This window comes from Arvicanthis niloticus, chromosome 18 (assembly GCF_011762505.2).
Source record: "Arvicanthis niloticus isolate mArvNil1 chromosome 18, mArvNil1.pat.X, whole genome shotgun sequence".
Classification (NCBI taxonomy): Eukaryota; Metazoa; Chordata; class Mammalia; order Rodentia; family Muridae; genus Arvicanthis; species Arvicanthis niloticus.
The window spans coordinates 21324906-21341765 of NC_047675.1; the positions used below are offsets into that span (position 1 = coordinate 21324906).

The 16860-nt window shown below is 41.3% G+C and overlaps 1 protein-coding gene across 2 annotated transcripts in view; it reads left to right on the forward strand.

The window, feature by feature from the left end:
• Positions 1–16860, forward strand: part of Ogfod1 (2-oxoglutarate and iron dependent oxygenase domain containing 1) — a 31993-nt gene that overhangs the window by 416 nt on the left and 14717 nt on the right. The window contains exons 2-4 of one of the 2 annotated variants that reach the window (XM_034522470.2): positions 1370–1515; positions 11136–11182; positions 14437–14537. In XM_034522470.2, coding sequence (XP_034378361.1) covers positions 1370–1515; positions 11136–11182; positions 14437–14537 — 294 coding nt within the window. Of the gene's footprint in view, positions 1–1369; positions 1516–3840; positions 4213–11135; positions 11183–14436; positions 14538–16860 lie in introns of those variants that run through there. The other variant, XM_076915647.1, reaches the window with a different exon arrangement.

Here is a 16860-nt window from a genome sequence, read left to right on the forward strand (position 1 = left end):
CCTGGGGAGGAAAATAAATATAAGCTCCCGACAGTGTGGGGAAGTGGAGACATATAGACTGAGTATTGAATTCTAGAATCAGAGGTCACTCATAGAATCTCTCTGCTGATTGTACGTCATTGGGTAATGCATATAACTTTGCTTAAGGGTCAGAAAGATGGGATTAACAAACTAATGCTTGTATACATTCATAAATGTTTTCCCGAGAACCGGTAAATAGCTAGCGAGGGTCACTCTCCGCTGTTAAATGACCATCTAACTCACGCTGGTGTTAAGCCAGAGAAGCAAGCACCTGAATTTACCAGTTTTCACATGCTTGTCATTGGCCTTAGTGACGCACAAAACGAACATATCTTGAAAGGAACCTTGAGTCCAGGCATAGCTACAAGTTATCACTTTAATGTGAATCTGGCTGGATGCATCTTGAATTCTCCCAGACTTGCTGGTTGTTTGTTTGTTTGTTTCATTTGATTGTTTAAAGGGAACCCTGGGTGCTCAGGATACAGACAGAAGATGATTACATAAAATGCAGGCTCTGGCTGCTCAGGGACTTTTCAGTTTCCTTGTCTGTTGCAAAGGCGTGTAGTGACGGTGTTATCCAGTCCTCAGTTGTAGAGAATGTAAATGAAATAATGCTTTTACTGCACAACTGGGCCAGTAGGTAAGGATTGGTCGTTACTCATAATCTAGTGGAAGTGAAATCAACTAGAAGAGGTTAAAAACCACTTGATTTTAGTCATCCCACCCCACCCCGAGAAACTTGGTGAAAGAAAGGGCAGGATTGATTAAAGAGAAATGGCCAGCCAGCTTTGCTACTCTTGAGTAATTTGCTATTGTTTTACTTGCTCTGGAGAGAATAAGCTAAATATTTAAAATGTGGGGCTGGAGAGATGATTCAGTGGCTAAGAGCACTGACTGTGCTTCCAGAGGTCCTGAGTTCAATTCCCAGTAACCACATGGTGGCTCACAACATCTGTAATAGGATCTGATGCCCTCTTCTGGTGTGTCTGTAGAGAGTGACAGTGTACTCATGTGCATAAATAAGTAAATAAGTCTTTAAAAAGAAAAGAATCTAAAATGCATTTGATGCAAAAATCAGTAAACTGAATAACTTAAAATAATAACCAGGGGCTTCCATTGGTGTTATCCCTTCCACTCATTAAAGCCTAACACGGAAGCACAGTATCTGAGAACAGTAGCTTTGAATGAGTAAAGGGATGATACAAGGGACAGTTCCTCATGAATCTTAGACTTTAACTATTAGGCTTCCAGAACTTCATGATGGTCTCTCTTTGTATTTTGTTATGCTACTTGGGGGTCAAACATACAGAAGAGAGGAAAGCCTAGAGTACTGTTTTCCTTCCAACAGAAGCTATTACCTTGGACATGGATCCCTTTCTTCACTGCGTGATCCCAAACTTCATTCAAGGCCAAGACTTCCTGGAAGGACTTCAGAAAGAACTTTTGAGCCTGGACTTCCATGAAAAGTACAATGATTTATATAAGTTCCAGCAGGTATTTATTCTCATTACATTCATTGGCTCTTCCTCCTCAGAAATTCCTTAGCTATAAAGTCATCCTCTAATGGTGGCTGCAGAGATAGCTTAGTGGTTAAGAGCACTTACTGCTCTTCCAGAGGACCCAATCAGTTCCCAGCACCAACATCAGGGGGTTCATGAACCTCTAAAATCACCCAATGCACATCCCCACAGTTTATCTATTTATTAAGACTCAAGGTTCTGGATTAAGTTTGCTATCAATCGTTTTCACCTTGGCATTGTTGAACATTCCTTTAACATGACCTTAATGAGTGTTAACTATGTATTAATTACTGTGATGGTTGTAAGGGAGATTTTGACAAGTTCTGGCCTCTAACGTCTACAGTAATAGAGATGATAGTGACAGAGATGAAGGAGAAATACTTTAAACTAGTAAGTAGGGATGACGTATACTTGGGCAGTGGCGTGGTGAAGAGTCTTCTATTTGAATAGAATAGCCATTCAAACTCTTGGGTTCATGTCTCTGCTTTTGTGACTTGACACATGGCAGTTAAAGTATTCTGCATTGCAATATATCTAGTAGAAAGGGAGAACTATGTTTTTCCTTTGGAGAGTAGGAGTGCTGTTTTGATCCCAACACTGTGAGTATACTAAGCACATACTCTACCACTGCTTCACCCCCAATTTTTCATTTGTTTTTTGGTGGACAGTATAATTTAGCTAAAGGGGCTATCTTGAAATCAAAATATTGTTTATCTACTCTTAGAAGACAGCCCTGTCTAGCACAGAAGTACAAGTCATTAGTTTCCCCAGTATGAAGTCATCTTCAACACATGGATCACTTTTTCATAAACTCTCTAGGCTGTTAGGGTTGAAAAATTCAAAACAGGGCTGTAGACATGGCTCAGCAGTTAATTGCCCTGGCTGCTTTTTCAGGAGACCTGCATTCTAGTCACAGCACCTACGTGGTTGCCCCACCCATCTATAATTCCAACCCCAGGGAATTCAACACCTTTCTGGCCTCCAGGGACACTGTATGAAATACAGACATATAAAAAAAAAAAACACCCATACCTATAAAATAAAATTAAAATAAAGTGATGAAGCAGACCAAGAATTATCTCTGCTTTCTTTGTATTTTCCCTTTGATTTAGAATAAGAAAATCATTAACATCTTATTCTTTTAAGCTATAACTGATCATCTGCTCAGATCCTACCACACTCCAGTTGTCCATGTGATTGTTACCCAACCTAAATACTCACATGAGGAGACACTCAGAAATTCTAATAAAAATCAAACTTTTATCCAAGTAATGTTTATTGGGTTAATGAAAAACCACGGTATCTGCTGTTATAATTATATCAACTTTTCAACCCTAACCAATGTCTAATTACTAAATTAAAGGGTGCGTGTGTGTGTGTGTGTGTGTGTGTGTGTGTGTGTGTGTGTTCAGCAATGTGGATGTACATGTGTACCTTTTCTCAGGCACTATCCACCTTTATTTTGAATGAGTTTCTCACTGGCCTGAAGGTCATTATCAAGTAGGCCAGGCAGGCTGACCAATGAGCTAGCACTGAGATTATAAGAAACATGCCACCCAGCTTCTTCTCTGTGGGTTCTGGGGACTGAACCTAAATCCTTGTACTGGTCAGGCAAGCATTGTAATGACTGAGCTATCTCCTCAACCCCAGAATGGTTTTTCTTTGATGTTGTTTGACAAAAGAAAGGATTTTGTTAATATGAAGTTAGAATGAGCAAAAAACAAAAACCAAAATATATATATATATATGGCTGTGGGTGGTAAACAAAAAAGACAAAACTATTACCTATTGTAACTTGGTTTTACCTTGCTCGATTTTAGTCGGGATCTCTTTACCTGGATACTTCTTCCTTTCATGTGCTCTCAATTAGCAGATAATTGGCTCTCTGACATAGTCTAACCATCTAATGTGTGATGGTTTATATATGCTTAACCCCGGGGAGTAGCCCCGTTGGAGTTGGTATGGCCTTTATGGAGGAGGTGTGTCACTGTGGGTGTGGGCCTTAAGACCCTTCTCCTAGCTGGAGGAATACTGGAAGCCAGTATTCTGCTAGCAGCCTTCAGGTGGAGATGGAGAACTCTCAGCTCCTCTTGCACCATGCCTGCCTGGATGCTGCCATGTTCCCGCCTTGATGATAATGGACTGAACCTCTGAACCTGTAAGCCAGCCCCAATTAAATTGTCCTTATAAGAATTGCCTTGGTCATGGTGTCTGTTCACAGCAGTAAAACCCTAACTAAGGCAGAAATTGGTACCTGGGGTATTGCTGTGATAGGCCTGACCATGCTTTTGTTTGGAAGAATGTGGATTTTGAGACTTTGGATTTGGAAAGCAGTGGAATGCTTTAAATGGGCCTTAAGCCATCCTACTAGGAATATGGAAGACTGTGTTACTGAGAGTAATTTGAATTGTGCAAACTTGGCCCAGGAGGTTTCAGTGAAGAATTTCAGTATGTGGCCTAGAGATGGTTTTGTGGTATATTTTTGTGAAGAATGTGGCTTCTTTTTGCCCTTGTCTGAAGGGTCTGCCTGAGGCTAAGGTGAAGAGACTCAGATTAATTGCATTGACAAGGGAGGTCTCAAAAAACACCTATCATTGACTTTGCTTTCTGGTTACCCAAAGTCTCATGAAGAGCATTTTAAACAAGTGTAGCGCCGGGTGGTGGTGGCACACACCTTTAATCCCAGCACTTGGGAGGCAGAGACAGGTGGATTTCTGAGTTCGAGGCCAGCCTGGTCTACAGAGTGAGTCCAGGACAGCCAGGACTACACAGAGAAACCCTGTCTAGAAAAAACAAAAAACAAAACCAACCAACCAAACAAAAAAACAAGTGTAGCAATCTGAGAAAGGAAAAATATAAAATATATGGTTCGAATTTTAATGGGGCACCAGGAAGTGAAATGAAGCTGCATCTTGTGTTCAGGGGTATTAAAATGAATTAAGGGAGTAGTAACCTTGGAGCAAGATCCCACCCAGCTAAATTTAGGTCCAGGCATGGTAGTACAAGCCTTTTTAATCCCAGGAGGCAAAGACAAGCAGATCTCTGAATTCAAGGCCAGCCTAGAACAGAGCAGGTTCTAGGTGAAGAAAAACTTAAATCCAGATTTGGTAGAGCACACCTTTAATCCCAGTGCTTAGGAGACAGGCATGCAGATCTCTGAGTTCAAAGTCAGTCTACAGAGCAAGTTCCAGGACAGCTGGTGATAATGTAATAGAACAAGGGGCCCATGTTCCAGCCCCAGTAAGCAGCAGAATTCAGCAGCTTTGACAAGTGGCTCTGTCTTTAGAGTCCAGAATGGAAGGGGCTACTGGGACAATTAATGCTGGTTAGATGGAGCTAAGAAATCAGTGGTGATTAAGAGACCAGCATCACTGAGGTGAAATCTTCTGGGAAGTGTTTTCTGAGAGCACAAGAAACCGTGTTCCAGAGATAGCCAAGGTTGTACCTTGTGCTGCAGCTGTACTTGGTAATATGTAAGAGTCACCCAGGTGGTACAGGTTTTGAAGGCATGAAGGGGTCATGAATTGCAGCTGAGACTTGGCACTGTGAGAGGCCATGGAAGGCCATTGGTGAAGGTGCAGCCTCAGTTACAGGTGACAGCCCAGGACTGAAGAGGTCATGTAAAGGAGTTGAGGCTTGGCACCATGAAGACAGCTTATGAGGGGCTATTGGTGAAGCATAGTTGCAGCAGAAGACCCCAGTGTACTGGAGATGTCAGTGCGATGGGATGATCACCAAGAACAACAGCAACAGTGGAGTGGATCAAAATGAGCTTAGAGTGCTACAGAGAGCAGAGCTGGAGAAGTGACGCCAGCCCTTTGGAGGAGCCCAGAAGATTATGTGTGGGTCCCAGACATTAAAACAAAAAGCTGCCTTGGAGACCCCAAGATGTTCAAGATGCCAGAACTGTGGGCTATCTGCTGAGGAAAGCTGCTAACAGGGAGTGGAACCAGCCCAGGAGAAAGAAGTTTGTTGCAGTGAACAGAGATGAAAAAGGAGTTGAAAATATGAAGACCAGTTTGATGTCAGACAAGAAGATGGAGAGTGTGTCTTGCTTTGTGGATTACAGTTAAGTGATTGGATGAATCTCAGAAGAGACTTTGAACTTTAGACTTTTAACATTTTTGTGACTGCTATAAACTATGAGAACTTTTAAAGTTGGACTAAATGTATTTTACATTATGCTGTGTTTAAGTATGGTCCCCATAGACTCGTATGTTTGAACAAGCCTATGGGGGCAGGGAGTAGAGTGTGATGGTTTGTATATACTCAGCCCAGAGAGTGGCCCTGTTGGAGTAGGTGTGGACTTTTTGGAGTAGGTGTGGTACTGCAAGTGTGGGCTTTAAGACACTCATCCTAGCTGCCTGGAAGCCAGTCTTCTCCTAGCAGCCTTCAGATGAAGATGTAGGACTCTCTGTTCCTCCTGCACCATGCCTGCCTGGATGCTGCCACATTCCCACCTTGATAATAATGGACTGAACCTCTGAACCTGTAAGCCAGCCCCAATTAAATGTTGTCCTTATAAGAGTTGCCTTGGTCATGGTGTCTGTTCACAGCAGTAAACCCCTAAGGCATCTGCCATTAGGATTTATGTACTAGTCTATGTATTTTAAGCATTACTAAGTGCATACTTTATGACAGCCCGTGTTTCAGTCATTAAGTTCTCATCAGAGTCCTGTGAAGGAAGTGTACTACTATTCCCGTTTTATGGGTAGGGAAGCTACATACATTTTTCCTTCACTTCTGGATCATCCCTTTAAAGTAACAACAATAACAGAAACCTGTGGGATTTTTTTTTCATTAAAAGATTTTCAATTAAATGAAATTTTAAAAGCTCTTGAACTAACTTCCTCTTCTATTTCCACTCTGGTTTTTGTTTGTTTGCTCACTTGTTTTGAGGCTAGTTTGATTTGGTATGATTTGTTTGATTGTTTGGAGAATGGGTCTCTATCATGCTTTTGACTTCCGCTCCACTGGAACTATACCTATTGAGGCCACTCAGGCCTCCACGTAAATAAATACTACCTTCACTTGGCATTCTCTGACCTTTTATGAGACTCACACATACACACTATGCTACAAAGGCAGGTAATCCTCCATCTCTCAGAAGCATTTGCACATTTCTCCTCTCCTTTCAGGGGTACCATACTGACTTTATTCTTTTTCTGTTACTGTGAAGAGACACTATGGCCAAAGCAACTTATAGAAGAAGTCATTTTATGAGCACTTACAGATCCAGAGGGTTAGAGACCATGACCAACCATCATGGTGGGAAGCATAGCAGCAGGCAGGTAAGCAGGGTTCTAGAGCAGTAGCTGAGAATTCACTTCACACAACAAGCACAAGGCAAAGAGCTGTAACTAGAAATCTCGTGAGCTTTAACGTCAAAGCCCACCCCCAGTGACACATCTCCAACAAGAGTCCACTTCCTGTTCCTTCCCAGAAGTCCAGCAATTGGGAAGCAAGCATTTAAATATATAAGCCTATGGCTTCCATTCTCATTCTAACCACTACACATACTCACGTAATTTTTCTTCTTTATTGTAAAGGACTTTTTCTTAGTTTTCTCTGCTGGGTTTTCTCCCTATAACCACCATTTTTTAAAAATTTTAATTAATATTATGGGGGAAGGCTTGGTGGGATGGTCAGTCAGAGAACAACTCTGTGGAACTGGGCCTCGCCTCTTCTTCCATCCTTTATGTGAGTCCCAGGTAGCAAACTCTAGTCAGCAGGTTTTCACACAAACGACAGAGTCTTTCTTAATGCCAGAACTACTCAAGGGTTCGATCTCTGAACTAAGATCAAACACAGATTTCTGTGGAGCCTCATAGCTTTCTGTTCCTTCTTGGATGTCTTATAGGAGTCTCGGAGTTAGGACCAACATTAAACTAATCTCCTTCAACTGATTCTGTTGTTGCTCTTGATCGAAGATCAAAATGAATCCATTCTTTTTTTTTTTTTAGTTTTTTCTTTTTCTTTTTCTTTTTAATTTATTTTTTATTGGATATTTTATTTACATTTCAGATGCCATCCCATTTCCCCTCCCTAGAAAACTCCTATCCCATGCCCCCTTCTCCTTTTTGCTTTTATACAATTTTTTAAATGTTAATCAAAGGCTTTATAAGTTTGGTAATACTCAATATCAATCAGAAGTGTAACCCAGTACCCAACCTAGATATCTCAACTATCTTTGACTGTCGGAGACACTCGAACATCCGCCTCCATGTTCCCCCCATCACCTAGCTCCTCCTCTTCTTCTCCTCCTCCTCTCCTTACTCCTCTTTCTCTCCTTACTCCTCCCACCTTAGCTCCTCCTACATATCACTCTTCCTGTTAAAATAAAACTTTTCTCTCAAAATACAATTAGAGCATAACTATACCAATTTGTGTCAGTAAGGTATAAGATAGACCTAATACCTAGTCCATTATTTTGTTGACTAAACAGAACCTCTGTCATCTCTCCCAACTAAAACACTTAGTTCTGAACCTGGCTTTTTTCTTGGCTTTAGAATGAATGACCATCCTCTCAAATCTTTTCTCTCAAAGTAAATAGCTAGGATTGGCTATGAGACTATAAGTTTTCAACCCCATCAGAAATCCAGAATGACTGAGTTAATTGAAATTATGGGAAGCACAAAGCATAGCTTCTAAAACTTAGCCAATTTATAGAGACCGCTGAACACCTGGACAGTCCCTATACTACAAAACATTGGAGCATCCAATCTTCAGCCTTCTGGCCCAGGATCATCTGGCAGACCTAGTGATGCAGAATTATTAAGGGCTGATTACTCTGTCTTGGCAGATATAATCAGTCGACTATTCCGCAAGTGTGTCCTTTTTTGGACAGTAATTTGTCTGTAGATGGAAAGAGGCAATTCTTGCCTACTGGCTGTCTCACCACAACTGGAGTAACTCCAAGGATGCTCAATTTCTTCTTAGAATCCAAGACAGGAAGCTGACAGGAGCAAACAGGTCTCTAATCAAAATGAACATTAATACAGAAATGTTTGTAACATTAATTCTGTGGACTTCTGATGTTTTGAAAACCAACTATTTATGTAAGGCAATCTGGACTGTTGTCTGTTAACTCCTCTCAGCTATTTATAAATAAAATATAGAAAACACCCTAACAATAAACTCAAAGCCATGAATTTGCTATAGGCCCTTAACTCACAGGCTAACCATCTCAAATCAGTTTAAAAAGTTAAAAAAGAACTGGGTCTAAGCCTTGTATTGCTAAATGTGTTATACAGGTACAATGCCTATGAGAGTAACAATATTCATCTCACTTTTATATCAATAAGAAGCCCATACCAGTGAAAACCTTAAATTTGAAATCAAAGTAAATTTTGTACCATTTAAGAAATTATAACTTCATCTTAATAACAATTATACATATTTCTACCAGTAGGTTATGGCTATGCAATAAATCCTCCCTGTTCCAACAAAAGCACTACTTTTCCCTAGAAAGACAGCCCAATATTAACTACCTCAGTCCCCAAGCCCAGGGAATAGGGGCGCTGACTCTTCATTAACTTCTTCAAGCTGATTACGGGCGTTAAGATATTAGAAGAGGGGTAGGGGGAAGAGTAAATTGATAAGCCTCTGACACTGTGTCTTCACTGCATCCAGCTGTAATTCCAGGACATCAGAGGTTCGAGCAGGTCTGCTCAGCTTGCTTGATGAGTAGATACACCAAGGCTGTGTATTCTAAGATACTGTCCAGGTTAGAGCTCCTGGGAGCCCCGCTTCCTCTGGTTTCTTTGAGATTGGAGGCAGAGCTGCCGCCCAGGATCTGCTCAGTGCTCGGGCCCAGACCAGAAGAAAAAATGAATCCATTCTTAACTCCCAGTTCACTCCTCACGTCCTGTCTACCAAGGACTCATCCTTCACTGCATCCCAGAACACTTCCTACACTTCCACCATCAACAGAGTTTATCCCATCCAAGCTGTCTCTCTCACCATAGTTATTGTATTGGCATACTCGCCACTCTCCTAGCTTCACCCACCTATGTAACTGTCACCATTATGTTTCTTTCTGTAAGTGGATTCAAGAGAATTGGAAAATTAATGTTCATAGAAGTACTGTTTATAGTAATTGTAAAGTAGAAGCAACTAGATGTGTATCCACTGAGTAATGGGTAAACAAAATGCACTGTTCCAATCTAGTGGAGAGTAAGTCAGAGCTGCAACATGAATGAACCTTAGAAACATTTTGGTAAATGACAGAAGCCAGACTCTGGGACGAGTGAGATGGTTCAGCAGGTAGGAGCACTTGCCACTGAGTTCAAACCTGAGTTCAGAACCCACATAAAAAGGCTAGGTGTGGTGGCAAGCATCTGTAATCTCAGCCTCCTCTGGTAAGGTGGGAGGCAAGAAACTTGTGGGCCAGCTAGCCTGGAGTCTGCAGTACAGTAGAAACAAGACACCTCACCTCAACAAGGTGCTGAACACTGATGTCCTGGGACCGTGGCACAGCCATGACACATTAGTATTACACATACTAGTGCATGTATACACATACTATTATTAATGAATATAAATTAGTTAACATAAGAAGCCAGACTCAAAATGTTAATCGGTAATGTGATTTCTTTTAAATGCCCACAATAGGCAGATCAGCCATAGAAACAAAAACTAGGGTGATGCTTGTTACAAGCTAGTAGTAGAAAAGGATGGAGCCTGACTACCTAATCGATACAGGATTTCCTTTTGTAGTGTTAAATTCTGGGCTTATGCAACATGGTTGCCCGAATCATGAACTGTCAGACCTGTAGAATTATATACTTTCCCATGGTTAAAATGGTAGAATCTGTACAGTGAGGATTTCCTCTTGTGATTTTTATCTCATGGGGGCTGGAGAAGTGACTCAGAGTTAACACTGGTTGCTCTTCCCAGAGGTCTTGAGTTCAAGTCTCAGCAACTACAGGGTGGCTCATCACCATTAGTAATGGGATCTGGTGCCCTCATCTGGTGCGTAGGCAGAACACTGTATACATAGTGACTAAATCGTTTTTTAAAAAAAGATTTTTACCTCATGTTCCTTCTTTGCCTGAAAACTGATGGCTCTTCATTTCTTTGGGTGACAGCCAAAGAACACAGAGTGGCTCCAGGCCAACACAGTGCCTTGCGTTAGGCCTTTGAGCCTCTTCTCCCTCTGCTCCCCATTTCTTTCCCCCAGCCACTTGGTTTCTTTACAGCATTTTGGATACATTTGCCTCTTCCTCATTGAAGTCTAGCCTGGGTACCCTCCTTATCTTTGCAGACCTTTCCCACTTCCTCTCTGCCTGTAGTTGTCCTGCGCATGTGTCACCTTTATGCTCACAGACCACATTTTATCTTTCCTCTATGTCTCCTTCAACAAACCTAAACTTCTCTGTAAAAACCACTTAGCTATTTGTTGGTTGAGTGATGTACAAATATGATAAGTCACTTGCCCATGTCAGAGCTGCAAGGTGGAGTGGTCACGCATCAGACCAGGTAGTTCTCTTCAGAGACTAGGCTCTTAACCACAGAGTTCTACTGTCAGAGCCCTTACTGTTCTTCATTGCATGTTTTAACAAGGAAATCTTTCTTTCCTCCTTCATGATCAAGTCTGATGATTTGAAGAAGAGCAAAGAGCCTCATATCTCAGCTTTAAGGTAAGCAAGTAATTACATTTGTTGGGTGCCAAATGTGTGCTAGGCACAGCACTGAGTTTTAAATATTAGATCATAAAGTCTTTGTTGACATTATTGTGTTTGGTAAAGGAGGTAACAAACCCTAAGAAACTAGATAACTTCTTTAAAACAACCAAACAAGAATTGAGGAAGCTAAGATACAAGTTTAAGCCTTGGATTGTTGATCACCCTCCCTTTTCCCCTCCCTCTAGCCCTCCCTCCCTTTTTTCCCCCCCTTCATTCCAGACAGGATCTTAGGCTGGTCTAGCATTGTCTATGTATGTAGCTCAGGCTGGCCTAAAAGTCATAGAAGTCCTCCTGCCTCAGATTACCAAGTGCTGATTGCAAATATGAGTCACCATGCCTGACTCCAAATTCTTAATAATAAAATGTTTGGCTTTCTTAGTTACGGAGGAAATAAAGTAACAGTGGAATAGCAGTTTCTGCTCATGAAGCTGGACAGTCCTGAAAATTAAACTCCAGTGTTGACAGGTAGATACATTCTCATGCTGCCACAGTACTTTAGAAGATGGTCTGTCCAAACCCTTAAAAGTATGTATTTAAAAAAAAATTATTAGGCTCATGAGTGTTTTGCCTGCGTAGATGCATATGCACCATGTGTGTGCGGTGCCCGTGGACATCAGAAGATGATTTGGGAACCCGTGGAACTGGATTTCCACATGGTTGTGATCTGCCATGTGGGTTCTGGGAACTGAACCCAGGTTCTCTGCAAAATCAGCTGGTTCTCTTAGGCAGAGCTGCCGCTCTCTATTCCCGCAAGTATGCATATTTTATAGAGTAGTTCTAAGATCATGACAAGAGAAAGAAATGCTCAGAGAGTTCATACAAGAAACTATGCAACCACTAATATATGAATGCATTTTAATAAACATAATATAGTCACTTTACTTTGTGAAGTCAATGATTTTTTTTAATCTCTAAGATCTAGCTAGTATTTTGGATTAATTGCTATTTTATTCTATTTTAGTTAGCAACCTTTTCTCCACTTAGAGATGTATAATAGTTACTACCATGAAAGACAGCTCAGATGCATTGAAATACACTGTTTTCAATAGAAAAGAACTGCTACAGATGTAAACTTCTATACCTGTATACCAATTAAAAGAAAGTTTCTTTTTACTTCCTTGGGATTTTTTTTCTGTGATGAGCTCCTGCTTTGCAACAGCTGTTTTTCACACATCTGGAAGGTTGGTTTGTTTTTTCTTTTTTCTCTGAGACACTCCCATATATGATAGCAACCTGTGCAGGTTATTTCTTTCTATCTAGAAGTATTGCTTATGTGTCAGCTGTAACTCATATTTCATACTAATTTAGATTTTCCTCCTAAAGAGGAAACAATTTTACTCTAGCACATTTCATCTCATGCTCAGTCAGAGATGACCGGTGTCTCGGGCTAATGACGAAGGGCACAATTAAAAGCCAGGAAAGGTACACATGCAGATTTAACTGAAACTAGAATTATTTAAAAAAAAAAAAAAAAAAGACAGCTCAAAAAGAAAATCCTCCTTTCCTTCTATCTTTTTCTCTGAGAGCATGCTTTCTCTTTCTCTTCCCCCTCCCCTTCCCACAGTCCACAGTGACTTCCCTGACCTCGATCCCTGGGGCCAGTGAACTGGTCTGAGAGAAGCTTCCCAATAAACCTGCATTTAATATAATTAAAAAAAAAAATCCTAATTTCAAGGGCACATCACTGCATTAGTATTACTGCTTATGATACTGAGATTTATAACAGGAAATGCATATTTGATCTTTTGATTCCTGGCAGCAAGCTCCTAAACCTTAGAATGTAAGTGTTGAGATTAATAAAGGCAAATGGAGAATCTTGTGTAAGGAAAAAACCCTTTCTAACATACCAGAGCTAAAGGCAATGGACAGTCCCCAAAGTCTGGGGAAGGAGGGACAACTGCCAAGAAGATAACTAAGAGTCTTACAGCTCTCAGCCCTAACTGGTCTACCTCCAGCAAAAACAAGGAGTGTGTTCAGGTGAGGTTGGAGGACTGCCACAAGTTTGGGTCTAGCCTAAGCTACATACTACACTGTAGACCAAGACTGAGCTACAAAGCATTAAGATCTTGTTTCAAAGAGAAGAGGGGCTCGTGGTTGGCTGGCTCCATCATCGGTGGCTAGTGGTTTATTCGATCAATTACAGCTGTGTAGCAAAGCATCCGGAAGTCATGGATGCTGAGGAGATGGGAGAGAAGCTCTGTCCCTCTTCCCCCATACTTGATGCTGTGAATCTTTCATATTTGCCTGTTCCTAAGTTGAGTGTCTTTTTTTTTTTTTTTTAAGTATTTCTTTTGTTTATGTGTCCTTGCCTTAGTTGGGTTCATGTGTGTGTGGATGCCCCTGGAGAGCAGAGAACATTGAATCCCTTGGAACTGAAGTTTCAGATGTTGTGAGCTTCCTGGTGTGGGTGCTGAGAACTAAACCCAGGTTCTCTGCAAGAGCAGGGAGTGCTGTTAATCACTGAGCCATCTCTCCAACCTTTGAATTGATATATATATATATATATATATATATATATATATATATATATATAAAACTAGAAATACAATAAGTAAAAATTACCTAACAAAGGATCCATCTTGAGGAGGGTGTTGCAGGGGCCTCCTATTTATACCCAGCCAGCACAACTCCTGAGCTGGTCTTCTGATTGGGTTTGAGGATGGGAACAATCCTGTGAGTCTGACCTATTAATCCTGTAGATAGTGTAAGAATTGAACTGATTGTTTCCAAAAATAGGTGGGTATCAGCAGAAAAACCCATATATTTGATGTCAGAAGCAAAACGTGTAAAAATAGCAATTGAGTTTTCCCATTTACTGCTGAAAAGACTTTCTGACAGTGGGTGATTTGTAATGATATAGTGACTTAAATTACACTTAAAAAGTGTAATGACATAGGGACTTAAAAACAAGGCCCAAAGTGCTGGTGTGGAGGACATCCCATATGAAGGCAAACTGCTGGACAATGAAATTCCTGGGAAGACTCTGGGCAAGCTCACTGTGGTAGCTGCAAGTTACACTGTTTCTCTGGGAACTTGACACTGTGCAGGTTTAAAGAGAAATGGAGCATCTCTCAGAGTCTCCTGAGTGAAACCTGAGGACAGGGCTCTGGAATTAAATGTGGCCTTCAGAGAGTATATATAGGAATAGCACTGCTGCAGACTGAGGCCATGCTGTACCCTAACAAGCTGTCTTTTGTTCACACCTCTAGGAAACTCATGTTTGAAGATTTTCGGGCCTGGCTTTCTGAGGTTTCCAGCATTGACCTAGAACCAACCATTGACATGTCCTGTGCTAAGTACGAGTTCACTGGTAAGGAAGCTAAAGCCCTGCTGTCTAAAGATGCTGAGGCATTAACTTCACCATGATGGGAAGGTAGCATCAGGGTACCAGGTAGCTTCAGGGTCTTCCTCGTAAGGACTCAGCTCATGCACAGAAATAGCTGTCACACCACAAAGGGTAAGGTAATGGTTCTCTATGGGTGTATGAGAGCTATTGAACATATTTGCAGAAAAATTCTCATACCAACTTGGACACAGTAATGTAAAACTCAAAAGATGATGCTATAAATTCTGTTCTAAGACTTCTAAAAGTTCCCATCTCCTTTAATGCTGGTTTCCCTTATCTTATTTTGAATTTAGTGAGTGGATATAGGACATGAACACATAATAATAGTCCTGTCACCTGCCTTCCCTCTGCAGAGCTTTCTTTTGCCTTCCAATTCCATTTCAGAGCTCAGAAATATGCACTGGAATATGTGTGCCTTTTTATATGGAAGGAAAGGTTATTTAGTTTTGTCTTTAGTAAGATTCAGGTCTTGGGGAAGTCTAAATTGGTAAAGCGTTTTGGAGATAAGCTGGGTAATGCATGTGGAAAACCATTATGCATCTTTAGTACTTTTTCTTATGTATTGTTTTATTTTCTTTGAAACAGGGACTCTTTGTAATTCAGGCTGTCCTCAGTCTAACAGAGGTCATCTGCCTCTTGAGTCACATCCAGCTTTTTTTTTTTTTTTTTTTTTTTTTTTTAATTTGAAGTAATTTCAAACTGAAATAGAAGAGTCAGGCATAGCATAAATAATTTGTTTTCCTGTTTTATTTGAAAGGCAGTAGCAGTCCTGAGATTCCATTGGCCTGAACACTGCAGTCAGTCCTCAATGACAGTAATGAACTTTGGAATCAGAAACTTGACAGGCCCGTGTTGTTCCCATCTGATTCGTAGGCCTCGTTCACTTGGTAACGTTTGGTCCTTGAGGCAAAAGGATCTAGTTGAGGATGGCATACTACATCTGCTCTTCCTGTCTGCTGAGCCTCCTGTAGTCTAGAGTAGCCTCCTGGTCTCTCCTGGACTTCCTGGACCTTGATGCTTCTAAAGACTGATAGACAGATAGTTATATCTTACCAACTCCTTCAGTCTAGAGTCATCTGGTGTTTCCTTAGGATTGGATGATTCTCCTTGAGACGTGCATTTGGAAGGAATGCCATAGCTAATGCTGAGGTTTTTTTTATGAATCCTGCTGGATAGTTCAGAGTGACTCTGTGTCAATATCCTTAGTGATGTGACCTTGGAGGACTCAGATTGCCACACTTGTGACAGATGCTTTTGCTGTTTGTTTTGCTGCTGGGATTGAACCAAGGGTCTCAACTTGTTAAGCAGATGCTTACCTCCCAACTGTATCCTCAGTCCTTCTCTCCCCTCTCCCCTCTCCCCTCTCCCCTCTCCCCTCTCCCCTCTCCCCTCTCCCCTCTCCCCTCTCCCCTCTCCCCTCTCCCCTCTCCCCTCTCCCCTCTCCCCTCTCCCCTCTCCCCTCTCCCCTCATCTCCCTCTCCCCTCTCCCCTCATCTCCCTCTCCTTTTCCCACTCCTCCCTTCCCCTGTCTCTTTCTCTCTCTCTCATTGACATCTAAGCTGTGTAGGTTGCCTTTGAACCCACACTGTAGCCCAGATTGGCCTTAAACTTGATTCTCTTGCTCAACCTTTGCAGTAGCTAGGATTATAAGGCTTTGCTACCAGACCTGACTGTAAGAATCATGGGAGACAAACCAAGAACCTTGGACATGCTGCTTTAAGACTATGTAACTATCATGTTTTTCACCAAACTTTGGTTCAGTTATTTCTTTTTTAAGATTTATTTATTTATTTTATGCATATGAGTACACCACCATTGCTCTCTTCAGACACACCAGAAGAGGAGGGCACCAGACCCCATTACAGATGGTTGTGAGCCACCATGTGGTTGCTGGAAATTGAACTCAGGACCTCTGGAAGAGTAGTCAGTGCTCTTAACCACTGAGCCATCTCTGCAGCCTTGGTTCAGTTATTTTCACATGGTAATTTTTATATTGCTATATTACTGCAATGTAAGTTGCCATGAAGTGGCTTGGCTCTGTGGGTTAAAAGCACTTGCCGCTAAATCTGACAGTCTGAGTTACATTCTGGAGACCTATGTGGTGGAAGGGGAGGACCACATAAGTTGTCCTACGTTGTCACAATAAATAAATGTTTAAATTTTAAAAACAAAACAAAGGAATGTGTATACCTATGAACAGTAAGATTCATTAAGGCAGGCTTTGGAATAGCCAAGAAATACAAACAATTTAATAACAAATAGAGATGCAATTAAGGAGAAGGTACAT